Genomic DNA, 21031 nt, shown 5'->3' with positions numbered 1-21031 from the left:
TCCTTCCTGTATAGCCGGGAAGTCTCGCTCTCAAAGCACGCCGGGAAATGTAGTCCAGTTTATACCTTTCTCCAGCTGGCCAGAAGAGGGGCGCACTAGCGCAGGACTTGGCCAGTTGCAACCCAGTCGCAACCTTGCGGGCGTTCTAAGACACGTGGAGTGTGCCCACTGTGTGCCAGGCACTTCTAAGCATTAGAGGGGGGTAGGGATGGATACAGATTGAACATTAATGAATAGAATCCTGTCTTTATCTCAAAATTCACACCCATTTCAGAGGCAATGGGTTTCTAGCACCTGGAGAAACCGAGGCTGCAGGATCCAGAGCCCCTTTTACCTCAGGGAAGAAAGAAGGCTTTCTTCCCTCCCCGATTTTACATCCGGTTCCCTCGCCCTATTTCAAAGTATTGGCGGTAAAGAGTGCATGATGGGTATTCAATATTCTGTACAGCGAAGAAAGCGTGAAGTTATTTTATGAAACTCCTCAAGTATGTTTTAGCGGTCGACCTAAGATTCAAACTCAGGTCTCTACCACAAATTCAACGCTCTTTCTTAATAGTGGTGAGTAGCTAATAATAGCATAATAAGATGCACCTCCTAGAGGTATTGCGAATTTTTAAAAGAACGTACAATATCTCCTTATAGGACTCTAGTTTAAAGAAATGAAAATTGGAACCCAGATATCATTAGAAAGGTGATCGTTACCGTATTATTTAGAACGGCAAAAACATTGTAACATATATTAATTTTATTAACAGAAAAACCTGAAAGCTTTTTTTTTTTTTTTTAAGAGTATAGTTTCTGTTTACTTGTAGTTGCATAAAATACCTCTGCAAGGATTCAGAAAAAATCTGGTTTCCTCTGGGATAAAGAACTCGGTTCCAGAGGAAAGGAGTGGAGGGAGACTTGCTGTGTATGCCATTTTGCATAGTTTGACTTTTGAACCATGCTGGTGTATTATAACCCGTTTAAAAAATTAAAATTATTTAACAAAAATTTAAAACAACAAAAATAATTTAACAGACGAAAAGAAGGATATTTTGGTCTTGAAATTTTAGGCTGAATGGCAGTTTTTGATAGAGTGGGAGGCTTTACAGCCAAGGGTAAGGCTAAGCCTTCTGTGGACTGCAGAGCTGATGGTAGTGGTTTATTTGGAAACTGCAGGACAGCTTTCCAAGGAAATGATATGCATACAGTAATTCAACACCCTTGATCTTCTGAGACAACCCTAATTTCAAGCATTCTGTTCCCTTGATCCTTAAATATACAGGCTAGGTACTCTCAATTTGGTTTAGAAAATACAGCCAACATTGAATTGTCAAGAGTTCGCTACAACCTGCTATTAATAGGAATTCAGGTACCAGAACTGGGTGTAATTGAAAGGCACAAAACTAGATATATTGGTAAAGAATTGTATAGGGAACAGGGATGTAAAACTATGCAGTTGGGAATCTGAGAAAGAATTTGCAAGTTGTCCTGAAGAGATACACAACAATTGGGTTGCCATACTCTGGTTTGGAGGGAATTCCTGGTTACTGCCTACATACCAGAGCCCTTCATGGAATATCTCCCTAACCTCACCCTATATTCCCCCTCCCCTCCCCCACTGCAGAATGCCTTGAGTCCTAGATTCTAGTTCTGTTTTGATCTGATCTTTACCCTCCCTTCCTTGGATCCTGTGTATCTACCGGAGCCAGGTTACTCTCTGGGTCCTGGACCTGACTGTCTCATTCTGGAGGCTTCCAGACAGCCACGGTTAGTGCCCAAACCTGAGAGGATGTCTTCAGATGGAGGTGAGTCTGCAGGTGGGGGGAAGGTCCCTGCTACCTGCTTCCTCCTTGGAGATTCAAAACTTGACGTTTTACGTGGGGACCAGCTCTCTGGGCTGACCTAGAGGGATGTGAGAACACTAGACCCCATCAAAGGCATCACACTTGGGGAGGCTGGGGAAGGAGATTGTGCCATTAAGACTATGGGTTGGGGAAGGAAGAGGGCCTCCTGGGTGGCAGATCAAAGTGTCTCAGAGGAAAGTGCTGAGTAGAGAGAAGGGATGGTAGTTAGCAACTTGCTTCTCTGGAAGAGGGATTCCTTCAACATGTGTTTGTGTGGCACGGGCAGGGGTGTGTGGTACGAGGGACACGGGGTTTGAAAGGGAAGACCCAAATTCTGGTGTCTTCTTTAGGCAATTGGAGGCTGCTCTAGAATTTTGCCCTGAGAACTGAGCTGGGGCTGCTCTCGCTCTTATTGGGTGGGAGGGAGTGGAAGCATTGGCTAGAAAACTGTTCAGTGGGGTCATCTGTTGCCAAGTCTGTAGAGAAATGTCCTCTCGGAAGCTAGACCAGAAGGTGCTGTAAGTGCCTCTGCTTAGAGCCTCTTGGCTCCTTCCAGCCCCAGTGAGGCTAGTTCTAGTTCAGGGAGCAGTTTTCCTTGCTTTCCCAGGGCCAGGGGAAGTGGGTCACTCCAGCAGGGATGAGAACTGGGGCTTCCCTGAGATGCTGTGTCTTTCTACCTTTTGTGGAACTCAGGCCTTCAGACCCATTTCACTGTGTTCCATACTTCGGGGAGTATTCCTGGCCCTCTGCTCTGTGGTTGAGGTGAAGAGTTCGCTCGTGTTCCATGTCTCCTTCATGATCAGGAAGCAGCGGAAGCTGAATGTTGTTAGTTTGCCAGTGGAATATTCTTTATAAGAGGGGGAGGAGAGTAGCGTGAAATTAGGCAGATGATCTTCTATTACTATTATTAAAAGTCCTAGGAGACACACGTCCTAATTAATTAAGTACACGTTTTATGTATTTATCCCTGGTCTCTTTGACTAGAGTCCACATAGCCTCTGAACTGTGTTTCAGACTTCATTGTCAGTGCCTTGTTCAAAAGTGGACCCTAAATTTCTTTTTTTAAAAAAATTAATTAATTAATTAATTAATTAATTTATGGCTGTGTTGGGTCTTCGTTTCTGTGCGAGGGCTTTCTCTAGTTGCGGCAAGCAGGGGCCACTCTTCATCGCGATGCGCAGGCCTCTCACTATCGCAGCCTCTCTTGTTGCGGAGCACAGGCTCCAGACGCGCAGGCTCAGTAGTTGTGGCTCACGGGCCTAGTTGCCATTGGCAGGCAGATTCTCAACCACTGTGCCACCAGGGAAGCCCTAAATTTCTGATATTAGGAGTTCCAAGCAGAAGGATCACAGATAACGTTTTAATAGGTCCCGCATCTCCTTAAAGCTCTGGAAACCTCCCTCCCCATACCGCCTTCCCCTTACCCATTTCCTGGCTCTTATCTCTAGTCATTCCTGGCTGTTATGTAACAAAATTTCTGGGAGCAAAACATCTAATCCACACACACACCCCTCCTGGGAACAGTGCTTCTGCGCCTGGTGGCAGGGACCACAGAGCAGCTGGGAGCAGGATCCAGGTGGTGTGAGGGTGTTTGGAATGTACCCGTATGCTGGGTGGCATGTGTTATGGGGTATGAACTCGTGGGCCCAAGGGTCCTTGCAGCTTGCTTCCCTAGCGCACTAATTCTCAGCAGGGAGTAAGGGACATCAGAAACACTTGGGGGACATTCGCAAACAATACATGTCCCCCCTCCCTCACCTGTCGAGAATCAGTGCTCTGATTCTTCAGGGACTAGAGTGGAACTCAGATGACCTAGCTTCTGGTCTCCTCTTCTCCTACTCCAGCCCCTCTTTTTCTTTATCTCTGCAGCATCTCCATTGCCAGGACCGGACATGACCATGAAACCTGGCGCTGCCCTGTCTCCTTTCACTGCACTTCCCTTCCCCCAGCCTGCTCCTGGCCCACCAGACCAACTACCCTGGGAGCCGCCCTCGCAGCCCCCTGTGCCTTCAGCACTCTCTCCAGGCAGCCCTCTGGTGCTCTCTGCTTTCCCCAGCCCGTTGTTGGTGACAGGGGACGCGGGCCCTGGCCCCAGTGAAGCTGGAGCTGGCAAGGTCATTGTCAAAGTCAAGACAGAAGGAGGGCCAGCTGAGCCCTCCCAAACTCAGAACTTTATCCTTACGCAGGCCGCCCTCAATTGGACTGCCTCAGGCTCTCCCTGTGGGGACCCTGAGAGTCCTGCCCCCGGATTCCTGACAGCCTCTAATGTGAAGACCCTTCTGCCCACGAAGGCAGTTGGGGTGAGCCAGGAGGGCCTCCCAGGCCTTCCTACTCAGGCTCCACTACCAGCTGCCCAACTGGCCCCCATCATGCCCCCGGAAAAGGCTTCGCCAGGGCCGCATGGGGCAACTGGGGAAGGAGGTCCTGCGGCTGCCCGATCCAAGCCCTCACTGGATGACCTCTCTTATACCTCCAAGGGTGTTTATGAGAATTTCCGATGCTGGCAGCGCTACAAAGCCTTGGCAAGGAGGCACTTATCCCAAAGTCCTGATGCAGAGGCCCTTTCCTGCTTTCTTATGTAAGTGGAGAGACCTGAGGTTCATTATTCTAGAGGCTTTTAAATAAGGAGGATTTGGGGATGGACAAAAGAGGTTAGGCTATTTAGGAATACTTGAGGGCAGATGATGAGGGTGCTGGAGATGCTATGATAATGAAAATAATAACGACGACGACGACGACAACAATGATAACAAGCCTCTTTACCCACGTGCCAGATGATAACAAGCTTTCAGGTGTCTTCTCTCAAGTGATCTTCACAACCCTGTGAGTTCAGGCAGGCATTTTTATGGTCATCCTCATTTATGGATGAGGAGACTGGAGCTCAGAGCAGTGATTGGAACTTGGGTCTCTGATACCGAGTGCCAGGGCCCTCCCGTTCTATTTTACTACCTTTTGACATGGAGTTGAGCTGTCCAAACCGGCCAGGATGAGGAGCGCTGGGAGGGGGGGATGGTGTGCGGCTGGGCTGAGGAGCTTGTGTGCCACCCTGTCTACTGCCCCATGTTTTTTTGGTTTTGCTTTTTTGGCCACGCTTCGCGGCTTGCGGGATCTTATTTTCTCAACCAGGGATCGAACCCAGGCCCTCGGCAGTGAAAGCTCCAAGTCCTAACCACTGGACTGCCAGAGAATTCCCCACACTGCCCCCTGTTTTATTCAGGAGAATTCAAGTTGAAATAGGGAGGTGGTAGAGCTTGCTTAGTGGTCAAGGACCAAGGCCCCACCACTCACTAGATTTGTCATCCTGGGCCCTGGCATTTACTATCTTTGCCCTCAGTTTTCTCATCTAGAAAGGGGATGATTATCCCTACCTCAGAGGGTTGCTGAAAAGATGAAATGAGTTAATGTATGTGAAGTGCTCAGCAGAGTGCCTGGCACAGAGAATGCTTCATTAAATGGCAGCTGCTATTGTTGTTGTTATTGTTATTATTATAAAAAGGCAATCTAGAAGAGGAGAAGAACTCACAAAAGGCCAAAATGTCTGTGTGAGCGGATGCTTGACCTGGGAGCCCAGGGTCATGGGCTGTTATGTTTATAAAGCAAAGTCATTGACCATCTGGGGAATTTTCTTCCCACCAAGACCCGCTGTCTCTCTCAACTGCACTGTACTCTCAGCATTTTGTGTAAACCACCATATAACGCATGCCACATCTTACTGGACTTAAAAAAAAAACTGTACATGTTGTTCCTCCAGTGGCTGAACCCCTAAAGGAATCCCCCTTTCCGTCCTGACTCTGGAGTGAATAAATCAAAAGGCTCCCCCACAGTCCTTGGTGTAGATCACCGTACTGACTTCCCGCTTTCTGCAGACAGCTCTGGGTTCTCTCTTGGAGGCTGGCAGGCTGAATTTCTAACTCCTGGCCTATTTCTGCTCCCCATGTTCAGGGGCTCTGGGCAGGGTCTCCCCCAAAGTGCAGTCCAGACCCTCTGCCACAGTCACCCGGGAGGCTGGTGAGATGCTCAGAACTGGGATTCCGGGGCGCTGGAATCCATGGTTATAACAACCTTCCCCAGGTGATTCTAGGCACAATAATGATTGAGGACTCATGGGAAGTCAGAAAGGCAAAATGCATCACAAAGAGCTCAAAGAGTATTGATATTTGACTGTGACGGGTATCCCAGAGGCAAAAAAACACTTAAAAACCAACAAATAAAAACACCACACAGCCTTTAATTAGATTCATTTGGGTTAGGGAGTGCCTTTTTAAAAATGTAAGAGCCATTGGGCAGGGTTCAGCCTACTTTACAATGAATCCCATTAATTGAATAACATGAGCGCTTTCTTCCTTGTGTTTTGTTGAGGACAGCACTGTGAGAATTCAAGGTAGTTGATTTTAATGGGTGGGGAGACGAACCCTCTGATTTTGCGCGCGGTTTGTAAATTTCAGTGGGAAGAAAGGCCAGTGTGGTGAATGGATGGATGTGAGATTGGGGGTCTGGGATCTAATCAGCAGTGGGATGTGACAGGGACTGTGGGGCATGTTTGATCTGATGAGGGGCTGGGGGTGTGCACTGAGGTGGGTGTCAGGGCAGGTGGGAGAGGGGGTACACTTGTAGACTGTGACTGACCCAATGGGGGTTTTAGCCCAGTGCTTCGTTCCCTGGCCCGGCGGAAGCCCACTATGACCGTGGAGGAGGGACTGCCAAGGGCTGTGCAGGAGTGGGAGCGTACCAGCAACTTTGACCGGATGATCTTTTATGAGATGGCAGAAAAGTGAGTCCCACCAACCCTCATCCTCCCGAGGGGGGCTGCGGGGCTGAGGGGTGGGAGCAGGTAAGAGAGGCTTGGGTCTGGGCTGTGGGTGGTTACTATAAGGGATGCTGGAGGAGAGGTGTAGACTAGCATAGGGCCTCCTGGATCCTCGCTGCTTCTTCCACCATCTTGACTCTCGGGCTTTTCTATCCTATCTCCTCTTGGAAGCTCTCCCTTCTCCAGATCTTGAGTTGTATAGGGGCCTTGATATTGAAGCTCTTAGGATGGGATTGGAGCCTGGTTGTTGTAAAAAGTCCATGCTGAAGGGAACCTAGCAATGAGGAGGTAAGCCCTACCAGGCAGGTTCTTTCCTGTCTCGCTGACTGGGTGGCAAGTGACTACTGATGCAGACCTTGGGGCCACCACTCCTCTGGAAATAGTTTAGCCCGTCATCTTAGGGAGGGGCTGGTTCTTGAAGAGGTTTGTCAGGGCAATCCTAGATGCCCAGAGTGGTCTTCTGGCTCATATCCCCCATTTCTCCATGATAATCTCCTCAGTTAAAAAAGTAACTCAGGAAAATGAACCCTTTCCTCCAAGCTTAACTATAACTTTCTCCCCCAAATCTTCTGGACCCATACCTCCTAGATTTACCCTTCCAGGACCCCAGTCCCAGCATCAGGACTCCTGGCTCTCAGCGCTGCCTCCTGGTGGGAGCTGCCTTAAATTGCAACCCAGGCCCTGCTTTGGGATTTCAGGCATTCTTTATGGTTGTAGGCAGGGGCAGAAGAGGCCTTGAGGAGTGGCCCACGTGTGGGATTTGCCAGGTTGTGGCATAGGCCTGACTGAATTCAACAAACCTGTATTAATCGCTGCTGTATACCCTCACCGATGCTGGGTGAGATAGCATATGAAAAAGCCATGGCTCTGTCCTGTGAAGCTTACAAGCTCTAGGTTGTTTTCTTAATAAGCTTCCTAAGTGACGACTGCAGGTAGGGGGGCTATGTGGAGACCTTGTGAGGTTTCCCCAGAACTGTTATTCGGCCTTCTGTGAGCAGATACCCTGGGGTCTTGTGTCTGGGTTTCGAATGGATCTTGGTCTTCTCAGCACTGCCTGGGTCTTCTGCACCCTCTGCACCCTCTGCAGGTTCATGGAGTTTGAGGCCGCGGAGGAGATGCAGGTTCAGAACACACAGCTGATGAATGGGTCCCAGGGCGTGCCTCCTGCAGCCCCTCTGAAGCTTGATCCTCCAGGGCCCCCAGCCCCCGAGGTTTGCCAGCAGGCAGGTAAGGCCGCCCAATTCCAACAGGAGCCGTGGGCCAGGAGCTCAAAGGGAGGTGTGCAGAAACCAGTCACAGATCAGGGGAGGCATTGCCTGTGCTTCTACCAGTTTCCCTCCAGGCAGGGGCATTTGATGTTCCAAACAGGACATACATAGGAGGCTGAGTTCTCAGGTTCCCTTTGTCCCAAACTAGGTATTGATCTTGGCTAAGTAAACCAACTACTCTCTCTCTCAGAGACTGTAATTGAGGCACATGATACCTCATCTGCCTGAGAAATGGGGGCTGGATCAGGGGGCTCTTTGGAGTTTCAGGGGTTCTGAGATTCCTCATCCAGATTCTCTCTCAGACCCTCCAGCTCCTAAATATCCTCCCCTGGCTGGTACTGTGTCAGGTCGGCCTGCTCCAGTCTGGAACCGTCTCCACGTGCCCAGGTTGCCGTTACAAATGGGGGCGAGAGGCAGAAGCCGAGGCCTTGGTGCCGCTTCCCATTTCTCCTTTCTGCTTCACCCCTCAGTGTACATTCCCAAGAAGGCAGCCTCCAAGGCACGGGTGCCCCGCCGGCGGCAGCACAAGACCCGGAGGCCTCCGGCTCCTGAGGCCCCCAAGGAGATCCCACCGGAGGCGGTGAAGGAGTACACCGACATCATGAAAGGGCTGGTGGCGAGCCACTTGGCCACTGAGGACTCGGATGGGAAACAGGAAGAGGAAGAGCAGCAGAGGCAGGAGGAAGGGATGTATCCAGATGCGGGTCTCCTGAGTTACATCAATGAGCTGTGTTCTCAGGAGGCCTTTGTCTCCAAGGTGGGCTGGCCCTGGGTGTCTGGTTTCTAGCAGATCCTGGGGTGGGAACTCCAGGGAATCAAAAGATCTAGGGTTCTGCCCGAGGCAGTGGGTGACTCGACTGTCTTCCGTGCTGAGGAATATATGTGCATGGGCGCACACATGTGGATGTGTGTAGCTGGTGTTTTCTAAAAGCCCAGGGAGAGGGTGGTGAGTAGGGGGGGTGCATAGCTGCTTCTCTAGAGCCTCTTGGTTCCCGTTATCGCCTGTCAAGAACTCCCATCACTTTTCCTTCCATTTCCCCAGGTGGAGGCCGTCATTCACCCTCAATTTTTGGCAGATCTGCTGTCCCCAGAACAACAGAGGGATCCCTTGGCCTTAACTGAGGAGCTGGAACAAGAAGAAGGCCTCGGTCTTGTCCAGGTAAACCTGGGAGGTAGAGAATATCAGAATGAGAGGCTCCCATGGCTTTACCTAACCCTACGCTGTCTTGGATGGTATGGCACCTAGAGACAAACAGCTTCAGCAGTCAGCTTTGGGTGCAGAACAAGTAGGCAAGGGACCGTGGAAACGGGAAGTGTAAGGGCTCAAAGCGTGGGAATAAGACCCAAGAAGGTGGAAAAAAAGAGCTGTGGTTATCTGGCTTTGATGCCGTTACTTAAGCCACTTGCTTGCGTTCCCTGCCCTGCCCAAGTACCATCTCCTCAACACCCAGCCCGCCACCCCTTCTCACAACCACATATAGAACAACATTTGTCCATTCTCCTTCTAGCTGGTCCAGAAGCGACTCCTGGCCTTGGAAGAGGAGGAGGACGCAGAGCTACCTCCAAGTTGCAGTGGAGCTCTATTGGACTCAAGTCCTTCTGTTTCTGATGAGGATGAAGATGGGGGTGGGCGGCTTCAGCCCTCACCTGGGCTTTGGGTGGCTGGGGGCACCGTCCGCCTTGGAAAGTCTGCTTCTCCGGGCAAGTGGGCAAGAGAAGTGCCTGGTGGGCAGAAGCAGGACTTAGATGGCCTGAGGGGGATGTGCAGGGATGGGGACACTCTGCCATCCCCCAGTGGCTGGGACCTGCAGCTAGAACTTGCAGCTCCACAGGGAACTCAAGGGCCCTTGGGTATAGAGAGAAGAGGGTCTGGGAAGGTTACAAACCAGATAGCCCCACTTCAGGATGACCACCTGGGAGGCGCTGAGTCCCCTGGGTGCTCCCTGGTGGGTGATAGGACCTCCGAGGCTCTGCCCCTTTGCTGGCAGGAAGGCCCCCAGCTCGAGATAGTTCCCAGTTTGGATGCTGGACTTGCAGAGCTGGCCCCTCTGCAAGGACAGGGGTCAGAAAAGCAGGCCCTGGGGGTGCAGACTGAACAACAGATGGGGGGTCTTGGAGTGGCTCCTCAGGAGACGGAGCCATTAGCAGTGCCCCAGGAAGGCTCTTCAGGGGCCATGTGGGGAGATGACAGAGGTCCTCCCACGGTTCAGAGTTACGACCAGAACCCTTCCCCTAGAGCAGCTGGGGATAGGGACGGGGATGGGGCCTCCCTCAGTCCAGGAGTTTGGCTCAGCATTGAGATGGATGCCTTTGGCTTGGAGTTGCCCTTACAGATCGAGGAGGTCATAGAGAACTTCCATGATTGGGAATGTGTAACTGAGCACCAGCAGGGCGGCCAGGCATTGGGCTCCAGAAGCAACATTTCTCTGGGTCCCGGAGAAAGCACAGCACCTGGGGATGTGGGAAGCAGCATAGTTAGCTGTGGAGGCACAGATGCCACAGCGGCCCTAGAAAAGAGAAACTACTGCAGCTTGTCAGGACCTCTGAGGGCCAACAGCCCGGCCTCAAGCCTTAAAGAAAATAGAGAGCAGAGCCCTGAGACTCTACGGGATCCCAAGCATCTGTGGGTTGAAGGTTGCCCCCCGTTGCTAGAAAGCAGAATTGGTGCCTCTGCACTGGGGGCTTCTGAAGAAACCCTCCTGCCTGCAAGTCAAGGCAACATCCTTATCCTGGGGACCCAGGATACCTCCTCCTTCCCTGAGGCCAGCCCAGAAGCAGGGAGCGGAGGCAATTCCTTTTCTCCCCTGGTGGAAGCCACAGAACAGGTCAACATACTAGATGTTAGGGATGCCGGTGGCCTCCAGCTAGGGGTCAGTAAGGATACCTGCCCACTAAGTTTTAATTCTTATGACCCCCAAGGAGAAGGCAGGGAGGATACTGATTTCTCTGCGCCTAAAGACCTTGCTCCCTTACCAGGGGACCCAGAGTCTTATGCACACGGGACACCCAAATCAGCAGCTCCTCTCCAGGGCCTTAGAAGCACTTCCCCTAGATTAGTTCTGAGAGAAGCCTCTCCTGTCAAAGAAACATGCAGCTCGGCAGATGGGGCCAAAGGCAAGGAGGAGGAGGAGGAGGAGGAGGAGGAGGAGGAGGAGGAGGAACTCTCCAACTTGGCCCACCTCTTGGCCTCTAAACTTAGCCTCTCACCAAGGGGGCCTCCCCTCAGTTTTCGCCCTGCCTCAGGCCTATTCTCCTCAGGGGGTCAGGGGACCCAGAGAGCACCCCACTCCCTCGTTCCTGAGGCAAGAGGCCTCAGCCAGCCTCCGTATCCTGTTGCCAAGTCTGGGAAGCCAGCTCTAGTTGGAGGCCCAGCCCCTGCTGAAAAGAGGCCCTTCCAGGGAGCTGAACTTGGGGCACCTGGGAAGAAACCCCTGCCTCTGGGAGCGGTTCGGGCCTCAAAGCCTCGTAAAAGAAGGCGTGATAGTTTCCTCACAGGCAGGAGGAAGAAACGATGTCGTACCCAGTAGGGGACAATGGGACCATCCTGTCCCACCTGCCAATCCCTGCAGGTGGGGGGCCCAGAGTAGATCTCACCCTGGCGGCACACCAACAGTTCGTTCTCAGCCCTAAGTTGTTTTGTTGTTCTGAAAAAGTGGCAAGCGTGGGAAAGGGGGTCACACTAGCTAGGCTAGAGGGGGTCCCCTTGGTGAGAGGTTGGGGGAAGTACCTTTGGAAGTTGTATGGGAAAAAAAAAAAATAAAGATTTTGTTGTTGGAAAATGCTTTTCAGTGTGCCCCTTTGTATCACGTCTTTGATCTAGATCGGGTAAGATGCTGAAAAGAAAAAAGGTGAGGGCGGCCTCGGATTTGACGGACCCAGGTGACTTTCCAGCCTCATCTAGGCCCCCTGATAAGCCCTGGCGCTGAGGGTCCCCCGTGATTACTTTATTCCTCCCTCCTCAGAAGCCTGGATGTGGTGTTGGGAGGGCTTCTTTGGATATCCTACCAGTATCTGTTTCTCTTTAAAAGTCCATGGATGGAAAAGCACTTCTTTTTAATCCGTCAGATTTCTGGGATAGATATCTATTTTCTAAATCTAACTAATTTCCATAATTGTGCCTAGACACAGCACCTTCTTTAGGGGGGCCTTTTCTTCTTCCTTGAAAAGCAGCTGGACAGAAGGGACTTATATGTCCCCAATTCATCCTGTGGCAGAAACCCCCTGGGCTGCAGGCAGGACGGTTAGTTCCTAACACAGGCCTCTGTCCCTACTATGGCGGGTGGAACCCAATCTCAGTAGGATTATTAAATATGGAATGGTAATCAGCTATTTTTTAACCTCTAATGAGGACAGAACAAGAGGGAATAAGCTGAAAAGAGGTTCGCGAGGAGGCCTGTTAGAGGGTATGACAACAGGAGGGAGGATACGAGATTTGCATGCTCCATCCGTCTGGAAGTGACGAGGACTCATCCAGCTGTGGCCAAGAGGACTGACCTTGAGAACCTTCACGATCTTCCCATGGGCGGCCTGCAACCATTAGTCCCTTTCCTTCCCAGTTAGTGATACCGCCAATGTGACTGAGCTTCGTTTTTTTTAAATAGATATAGATATATATTTATATATAAAATAGTTTCTTACAAAATAAGACCAAACGAACAAAAAATGAAAACCAACTTAAAAAAACCAACAACGATAACCAAAAGTCAAGCAGGACAGAGACGGGCTTGAGGCCCAGGGGTGGCCTCTGGCGCTGCTCTGAGTCTGGGGGCGGGTGCGAGCCGGAGAGGTCGAGGTGCTCAGTCGCCCTTCTGCTTGGGGGCCTGCGCGGCCCCGTTGGCCAGAGCAGGGGCGCTGGCTGGGGAGGAGGCATTTGGTGCCTGGGAGGGGCGCAGGTAGGTGCCGAAGAGCTTCCCGTGGAGCGGGTGGTGAACGGAGAAGTCCTGGAACTCACCTGCATGGCAAGAGCAAGACGGGAAAGTAAAGACCTGAGGAGGAGAGGAAGAGGTCCCCAACTCTCTTCTCAGAACTGGTACGTCCTGTTCCCTCTCATCTCAGCCTCACCGTCTCAAATCCGAGTTGACATCCTCTGCCTCCCCAGCTGGTTCCTCCCAGCCTTGCCCCTCGGATGTCCTGTTCCCCCAGGCTGGCTGCCGGTCCTGTTCCCTCCCAGCCCAGTGCCCGCACGGGGCCTGGGAGGCCATGACTCACAGAGGGAGAGGCCCTGGCGGGCTCCTGCCTGGCACAGCTCGGCATGCAAAGTCCTGGCGGCAGGGTGGGGCGAGCCCAGCAGCAGGTGCAGGATGGTGCTGAAGCCGTCTTTGTACAGGAGGCGGCCGGGCCCCTCGGCTTGCTCCTCTTTCTCCTCGGCAAAGAGCTGGGAGGAAAAGGGACGCGAGTCAAGCTCTCTCCTCGTGCCGTCGCCCCGCACGTCCGTCTGACAGGCTTCTCCTCTTCCAAGAGTGTGGAGCCCAGGCCTCCTGCCCCCCTGGGCCCTTTCTGAATATAATCGTCACGGCTGCTGCCTTCTTCCCGTTGCCAGCGAGGCCTCGGCAGAGACGCTGGGGCTCTGCGGTTCAGAGAGTGTGGCCCTGGGACGCCGAGCGCCTACCATCCGGAGGCACCTGGAGACAGCACACCACACAGGCCTCCGGGCGGGGGAAGCACAGCCTCCACGTGCCTCCCACCCCAACGTCCTGATACCTCAAAGGCCAGGCGAGTCAGCTCCTCCAGGCTCCTGCCCCCATCCAGAGCTGCCAACGCAAGGGCCACGTCTCGGAAGTCCACCAAACCCCTGGCATCCTGGAGGGTGGAAGAGAAACCAGGGCGATGCAGGGACCAACCCCATGTCCTCCTTCCTGCTCTGGATCTCGGCTCCTCCCTCTTCTCGTCAGGCCTGGGGGTGACCCCTGTGTCCACTTCCCTCAGAACCGTGAGCCCTGAACTCTCCGGGATCTCGGACAGTTCTCTCGGGGCATGGGTTTGCCTGGTGACAAAGCTCTCCTATAAAGGGATCTCCTAGGAACGATGGAATCCCTCAGGTATGCTGAAGTTACCATCAAGTTTCTGATATACTATCAGGGCATTCTGGACCCCAAGCTGGAAAAACTGGTTCTCTTTTGACTTGGCCTATGTGGGAGAACGGGTCCAACAAACTAAAAGGGGGCCACTGGCATAATTTCTTACCAAAAAACTCCCTGAGGATACCTGCTGTGTCAGATCTATGTGGGACTGGGGCACCTGGGTTTTGGTTCTGTTCTGCTACAGGCTATGATGGGAAGCTCCTTTCAGGGACTGTCTGCCCCAGTCCAAGGAATCAGCACACCTGGATCACTCCCTGTTCCCTGAGAGGATGTTGAGAACCATGGTCTGCATCTTAGGTCAAAAAGAACTCCTTGGGACCACTGGGAGTTGTTCATAAACATTATGAACCTTCTGGGGTTATTATAATTCGACAAGACAACCTGGTTAAATCCCAGGAAATATACAGCTCACCAAGATTCTTGAGAAAGTTCAGGAATCCCCCAGAGAAGCTCTGGGATATTTTTTAAAAATCTGCCCAAGTATTACAGATACTTCTGGGTCTCAAACCCTTAACTGTCTAACCTGTCCAATGTTGTCTCCTCTGTATGTCACCTTCCCATCTAACCCTCCCCCCAGTGCCCCACAAGGTCATATGATCCCCATCTCTGCCGATCTCTAAAATGCCTCAGAAATTTATGGACCTCATTGACCATCATTTCTCCATTGTTCTTCCCTGCAGTGAGTAAAACATTGCTGTTCAATGCACTGGACACTCTCTATATAAAAAATGAATCTCCCAGCAGACCTCAGAAGATGTCCATCTAACAATAGCTGCTAGAGCATCCAGCCCAGACTCCAAATGGGCCATCCACACGGCCCCTCGGACAGTGTACTTAAATCTTGAGCATCCCAGCCCCTTTACCTGCTGGAAGTAGCTAAAGGCACCAGCCACCATCTGGGGGTCAGAGAGCTGTAGCTGCCTGGCAAACTCTTCCTGGCTGATCATTCGACTCCGGCCTGGCTCTGCCTCAGTGTCCACACAGCCAGGGGACAGCCTACAAGGGAATTGTTGAAGGTGCAGAGCTGACTCAGTTTCCTTCTGGACACATCACCCAGCAGGACCCTGGCCTCAGCATGGGTATATGTGGTGTTTTTCTAAGATGTACTCTGACTCAGTCCCTGGAGAGCCATTCCTACTTTTGTCACTGGGGTTATTACGTATCTTTCTTTTTTCCTCCTTCCTTTTACCCCATTATCTTTTAAAAAATTCCTGTCTTCCCACTTTTTTTTTTTTTCTTTTTAAAGACTCTTTTCTTCCTCCTACCCATTCTCCTTTTTCTCCTTTTTTTCTCTTGCCCATACCCTCATCTTCAAGGTCACTTACCCAGCCTTCCGAAGCACCCTTCCCAGTTCCCAGAGCTGCGGCTCCAATGCCACCTTCAGCCGGCCCACCACAATCACCGGCAAGCTCCCTACAAACTCACACTCGGTGGCTGGAATGCCCAGGGCCCTACAGGATGAAGAGGGATGGAAAGCAGGGGAAATGAGGCAGAATACTCATCTGAGGGTTCATTACTGATTCTGGCCTGCCGACTATGGAGAGATCAGGCCCCTTTCACTCTCCCCTCCCCCACCTCAGCTGTCCAATAGCCCTTCCCCCTGCCCTAGCCGTTCCCCTCCCCCCATGTGTGCCTCAAAACCCCAGCCCTCCTCCCCATCCTGTGGTTCCTCTGCCCTGTATATCTGTTCTAGGAAATACCCTGTGGGATACTTACTGTGCCATAACCCTCTGGACGTTGTTGGCATAGAGGGTGGGGTCCCTGCTCTCCTCCGGGCTGGGGCGGTACACAGGGAGGAACTGAAACACACACACAGAGACCTCTCACCAGGACCTCAAAGCTAGGGGTGACCACTTCTACCCTCTTCCCCCAAAGCTTCCGGGGTCAGTAGATGCTCACTCTCCCACCCAGCCCACGGGGGTCATACCTCCACATCCACGATGCTGCAGGGCTGAGAGGCTGTGAGCCAGAGGACTTTGAGTCTATGAAAAAAGAGACCTCAGAGGCTCAGCAATCTCTAACTATGGGCTCCCCGCACCCCAAGGATGGGAGTGGCAAAGTACTGTCCACCGATACAAAAATAAACTATTAGCCATACGGTCAGCTGGACGAGTATACAGCCGGGAGGCAGAGGGGCCAGAAAGGCGGCAGGATAAGAGAGAGAACACTGCAGGTCTAGGCCAGGGGAAGAAGTGCAGGCGAGGGGGTCTGAGTAACCGGCAGAGGAAAAGAGGCAAGCCGGGTGGTGTGGACCACCGAGCGAGAAAAGCTAGGAAAGTAAGTCAAAAGTCACTATGATTACAGCAGGAATGATTAGGTGGGACAGCTTAAAGGCACTTCCAGATTATAGCAGGAGATCGGAACAAAACAGAGGGACAGGGGCATCCCCTTTTTGAGAGTTCTCTCAGTCCCCGGACGAAGAAGGGCTATTCACCTTGTCTGGAAGGTGGAAGATGCACCAGGAATTCTGTGGGACCCCACTTCCCACCCTCACCCCAGGAACACCACTACTCACACTCCAGGGCCCCTCCATGCCCAGCTGGTGGTATCCTATGTGGGAAGCAGAGGGGAGGGGAGAAAGGCATGACTTTTCTTCCCCAGAACTGGCCAATCCTTTTGGAGCAGAGGCCCTGACCCTGACCCTGACCCTGACCCACCCCACATGCACATCCCGTGGTGGCACAAGCGGTTTTCACTGATTCCCGTCCTGGGTGGACTTGTGCTCCCCCTCCCCACTCTCGAACTAAGACTCACCAGACTGTTGGGGTAGCGGATGAGGACAGGCTGCACAGGCACCCCTGCGATGAAGGCTCCTAAATCCCGTTTCGACCCCCACCCCCCAGGCAGAGGTTAGAGACTGGAGGTAGCTAGAGGGCATGAAGTATAGGCATCTGGCTCAGCTCTACAATGAGATCTGGCCTTGCTCCATTTCATTTATAATTTTCTCTGACTCGTAGAGACTCTTCAGTGTCAGCTAGGAGGCTCCCTGTCTTCCTCCCTCCCCCACGCCTCCACTTCTTGGGTTATTCCAGAGTCCCTCTCCAAATCCTGGGCTCCTTTGTCCTACAGCCCTACCATCCGCTGCTGTTTTATTCACCTGGTTTGAATTTAAGCAAAGCCTTCTTGTTGGAACAGGTGCCCTCAGGAAAGAATAGTACCTGGGTAAAAAAAAAACAAAACAATCAAGAGACCAGAATGAGGTGGGTGGAAGGGGACGAGAGGAAAAAGAAGCCTCTTCAGGAGCACATAAAAGGCGAGGAGGTCTAAAGACCCTTTTACCCACCTGGGGCCACTTGCCTCCTGAGGTAGCCCGCCTTCGGACCTCCTCCACCACCCTGCGCCGAGAAGCCGGGTCATGCCTGGATACTAGGATGGCTTGGTTGAAGCGAAGAAGGGCTGGGGTCCAGAGAGGATACAAGGAGTCACTTGGTTCTTCCCCAGGGGTAGTAACACCTGCAACCTCCCCTTCCTCAACAGTCGGAGATGCTTCCCGGTTATCTCTTTGCCCTGGGGACCCTCCTTTCATGGTGTGTTATCCCTTTTAGGGAACTGAGCAGAGCTCCCTGCTCTCTTCTAAGCACAGAGCTCAAAGTCTAGGAGGTTGCTTTCACAAATGGTGTTAATTTGCATTTCATTTGCCAGCATCAGGCACTATCCCTTCTAACTTCTCCCTCCCCCCTTGGGGCCAGTTCTCTCCAGAGTCTCTGATTCCTGTCCTTTTCGCCCACAGTGGTCATCTCTCCTCTTCACCCCTCTTAATCTCTCACCTCCAATGACAGGAACAGAAAGGTTCTCAGCTCGAGACACAACCTTGGGCAGGTCACAGGGCAGCAGAACAATGGGGTCAAAGAAAGTAGAGTGAGGGGCAGCAACCAGGACGGGAGCTTGAAGGCGAGAGGCCCGCTGGCCCCGAACTCGAATCCGGAGGAAACCGAGCAGGAAAAAGAGCAGGCGGCTGAGGCCCAGCACCCCGTTGTGGCACACAGTCCTGCAAGGCAAGGCTGGGCATCAGCGGCGACAGCGATCCTGACCTTCACTCACCCCCCCAGGCTCAGACACCCAGGAAAGCAGGTGTCCTTCTTTTGCCCTCTATTACCTGGCAAAGGGGCTAAAGTCTCTGGTTACTTTGGGACATATCAAGGTGCAAAGTTTAGAGTTGAGGTCCTGGGTACCAGGGACTGAGCTTGGCTGACTCATCTCACCTACCCAGGCTGGGTGGGAGAGCTTCGGAACCCTCCCTCCTCCTCTTCTTAAGGAGGGAGCAGAATGGGTAGCAGGGAAGAGAAATGAGAAGCTGGGTCTCTGGGGGCTGGTTCCTCACTTACTTTCTCCATCCTGTAATCGGCTCCTGAAGCTGCTCCTCAGTAAGACCAGCTACTTGCAGCCAGGCAAAGGGCCAGAGGAGAAAGAGGACGATAAAGGCCAGAAGCACTCGGATGGGGGCCAGCAGTGCCCCCAGGAGGCAGAACTGCAGAGGGTGGGAGAGGAGGCCACTTCAGGGCTGAGATGCTCCCTCCAGGCTTCCCCTCTCCCACAAGGATGGACCCAGGAGCAGAGGGCCATCACCCCTGTATATCAGGAGACACGTAGTGTGGGACCAGGATATGGGACTGGAACCCAAGGTGGGATGAAGACACCAATGAGGGAAAGAGGATAAGAGATTCATGGGATCAGGGGCCTCACTTTCCTGTCTTTCAGCTGGTCCCCATCACACCAACAAACTTGAAAGACTCTTAAGAGGATTCAGGGATAACTAGTGTGAAAGCGCCCAGCACTGTGCCTGATGTAGAGTAGGCTAGAGATAGTTCCTCCTCCCCCAACCCCCTTCCATAAATAGCTCCTACGTCTAACAGAAACCAGGTGCATAGTGCTTTCCACTTCGGGTCTGGGAGGCAGAGGATTGGAAAACACAGAGAGGTCTACTTTTCAGACCCAGGCCAGTCTCTAGTTCTGCCCAGCGGCACTTCCCCAGTACTGGGGGAAAGGCGAGAAAAGATCTCGGCCCTCCTCCACAGGGTAGGGGTTGCCAGGAGCCAGGGTGACTCCATGGGCTGCCCTGGGGAGACTGCAGGTAAACAAACCGAGCCCCAGGAGCCGGCCTCAGGGGAGGTGAAGGCAACAGAAACCTTGGATGCTCCCTTCTCATACCACTCCCCAGCCTCCCCAGGCCGGTGCGGCCCTCCACTTCCTGTAGCCAACCCCCTTCTCCACCTCCCTCCCCCCACCCCAGCGGGAGGTGCTGCAGTGCGTGGGGGTGTGGGTGGGTAGTGGAAAGGAGGGGTCGTTGGAAGAGCACGGGGTTTCAGGCTCCGGGCCCAGAAACCTCTTCCAAGTCAGAGCCTCCTAGAAGCGCTCAGCACGCCCCTGCACCCCCACCACCACCCCCGCTATCTGTGGCCTCCACCTCCATCCTAGCCCATCGGCCTCCGCAGGATGTAATCCGCAGTCTCCAGCGTCCTCCACCTCCCCTACCCCTGGGTCCCCTGCAATCCTCCATCCTCACCTAGTCAGTTCTCACACACCTTCAGCTTGTCTATCGCCCAAGCCCGCGTCCTCTCCAGGACTCCTCGACCACCCCCCGCCGCCCCCACGTGCGCACCCCCTGACTCCCGCCCCGTAGCCTCTCACCCACCCCCTTTCCGGATCCCCATCCCCATCTGTATCAGGGCTCCAAAAGGCCTCCTTTTTCTATCCCCGCGAGTCCTCCCGACGCCCCCCGCCCATACCTTACCTTAACCCTCTGGAGGCGGGAGAGGTGTAACTCATGCACGAAGGGGTTGGGGGGCGCCGGGGGTCCGGGGGTGGGATAGAGGGGGGCCCAGTCCCCCGGACTTCCCTGGCTCATAGCGGCGGGAGAACGTGGGAGGGAGGGCACCCCAGCCCGGCCCCGGGCCCCTCTTTGCAGAGCAGCAGCTGCAGCTGCAGCAGCAGCGGCGGCGGCGGCGATCTAGCCCCGGCCCCGCCTGGTGCGGGGCGCCGAGGGGCGGGGAGCAGGCTGCGCGGTCAGGCCCGCGTTGTCAGGGAGCCGGCCGAGGGGCGGGGCTTCCAGCGCCCCGGCGCCCCTGCTCCTCCGCGCCCGCCACAGCGTCCGCAGCCCCTCGGGCCATTGTTACGAGGCGGCCGGATGCCGGAGCGCGGCGCCTGCCTGCGGGCTGACCCCGGGCCTGGCCCTCTGGGCGTCCCCCTCGGAAAACCCGGCCGGCGCCTCCCCACAGGCCTCCGGCTCGGAGCGAGTTTGGGGCGGCGAGGAGCGAGCGGAGCTGAGAACGCCCTCGGACTCCGCCCGGGCGTCGAGGTCACCCTGCAAGCACAGATCGGGGTGGGGCCCTCTGCGGATGAGAATGGAAGGGCGGGCGCGCAGTGCGCGGAGGCCGGCAGCTCGCGGCCGAGGCGGGGCCCACCACCTCTCGGAGGCCGACCACCTTTCCTTCCTGGTTGGGTCGACGCCATCGCGCGTGGACTTGAGGCGCTCGCGCCCTCTGGCGGCCGTATTGTGCCTAACAGCTCTCGGCATCCGCGTCCTGCCTGAGCTAGGCAGGGCTGCCTGTTTTGGTGTGAAGACTCCGCGAGGTGCCGGCAACCATCAAGACGCTGGTCATACATTTACCAGGGCTCAACCAGGCCTGGACGGGCAGTGCGAACCTGAAAAGCTGGGATGACCCCGGACGCAGCCCTCTTTTTCCTCCTAGTCTCTTTTTTCTCTCTTTCTGTTTCTTTCTCTCCCTCGCTCCAGTGTGTAAGAGGACAAAGTAATACCCCTCATCCCCAAACTCCAAACTGTCCTAGAAAGCACATAAACTCGTTAGACCCTGGTCGTCAGGCTATGGTGAGATCAGGGAATTGGCTAGACTTTGAGATCCACAGCCAGTAGCACAAACAGAAATAGTGACAAAAAGGAGATAAGAGCCTCGTTGCTTGTGGAAAGAAGCTGCCTTCAGTTCAACTTGTTTTACTTCTCTCTTCTGCATCCCTGTCAGTCACCATTTCCTGAGGGTAATGGGAACAATGGCAGATCAATGGACTATTGGGTCATTGGGTACCATTAAT

The 21031-nt window shown here is 53.6% G+C and overlaps 2 protein-coding genes across 2 annotated transcripts; one reads left to right on the top strand and one right to left on the bottom strand.

Moving 5' to 3' along the window:
- Positions 1-1705: 1705 nt before the first annotated feature.
- On the top strand, positions 1706-11431 carry NUTM1 (NUT midline carcinoma family member 1). Its single transcript, XM_068535214.1, has 7 exons — positions 1706-1790; positions 3699-4407; positions 6472-6600; positions 7724-7863; positions 8375-8661; positions 8947-9063; positions 9413-11431. Exons 1-7 carry the CDS (start codon positions 1775-1777, stop codon positions 11429-11431), a joined length of 3417 nt encoding a protein of 1138 aa, XP_068391315.1. The 5' UTR covers positions 1706-1774.
- A 1086-nt stretch (positions 11432-12517) lies between these two features.
- Positions 12518-20426, bottom strand: LPCAT4 (lysophosphatidylcholine acyltransferase 4). The gene is made up of 14 exons (XM_068548590.1): positions 19716-20426; positions 18310-18452; positions 17752-17972; positions 17268-17380; positions 17082-17142; positions 16739-16797; positions 16500-16534; positions 15912-15966; positions 15701-15783; positions 15310-15435; positions 14848-14980; positions 13605-13703; positions 13113-13278; positions 12518-12855 (listed from the first exon to the last, which is right to left on the bottom strand). The coding sequence occupies exons 1-14, from the start codon at positions 19827-19829 to the stop codon at positions 12701-12703; spliced, it is 1563 nt and encodes a 520-aa protein (XP_068404691.1). The 5' UTR covers positions 19830-20426; the 3' UTR covers positions 12518-12700.
- Positions 20427-21031: the final 605 nt, after the last annotated feature.

This window comes from Eschrichtius robustus, chromosome 1 (genome assembly GCF_028021215.1).
Source record: "Eschrichtius robustus isolate mEscRob2 chromosome 1, mEscRob2.pri, whole genome shotgun sequence".
Classification (NCBI taxonomy): domain Eukaryota; kingdom Metazoa; phylum Chordata; class Mammalia; order Artiodactyla; family Eschrichtiidae; genus Eschrichtius; species Eschrichtius robustus.
This window is presented reverse-complemented; position numbering and strand designations above follow the sequence as displayed.

Excerpts from the sequence above, each read along its gene's own strand:
- NUTM1 (XM_068535214.1), top strand. Across the intron at positions 6,601-7,723 it reads TTTTATGAGATGGCAGAAAA|GTTCATGGAGTTTGAGGCCG; the intron begins GTGAGTCCCACC and ends CACCCTCTGCAG. Across the intron at positions 7,864-8,374 it reads CGAGGTTTGCCAGCAGGCAG|TGTACATTCCCAAGAAGGCA; the intron begins GTAAGGCCGCCC and ends TTCACCCCTCAG.
- LPCAT4 (XM_068548590.1), bottom strand. The coding sequence starts at position 19,829 with ATGAGCCAGGGAAGTCCGGGGGACTGGGCCCCCCTCTATCCCACCCCC. Across the intron at positions 18,453-19,715 it reads CCCGCCTCCAGAGGGTTAAG|TTCTGCCTCCTGGGGGCACT; the intron begins GTAAGGTATGGG and ends CACCCTCTGCAG. Across the intron at positions 13,279-13,604 it reads TGACTCGCCTGGCCTTTGAG|CTCTTTGCCGAGGAGAAAGA; the intron begins GTATCAGGACGT and ends TTTTCCTCCCAG.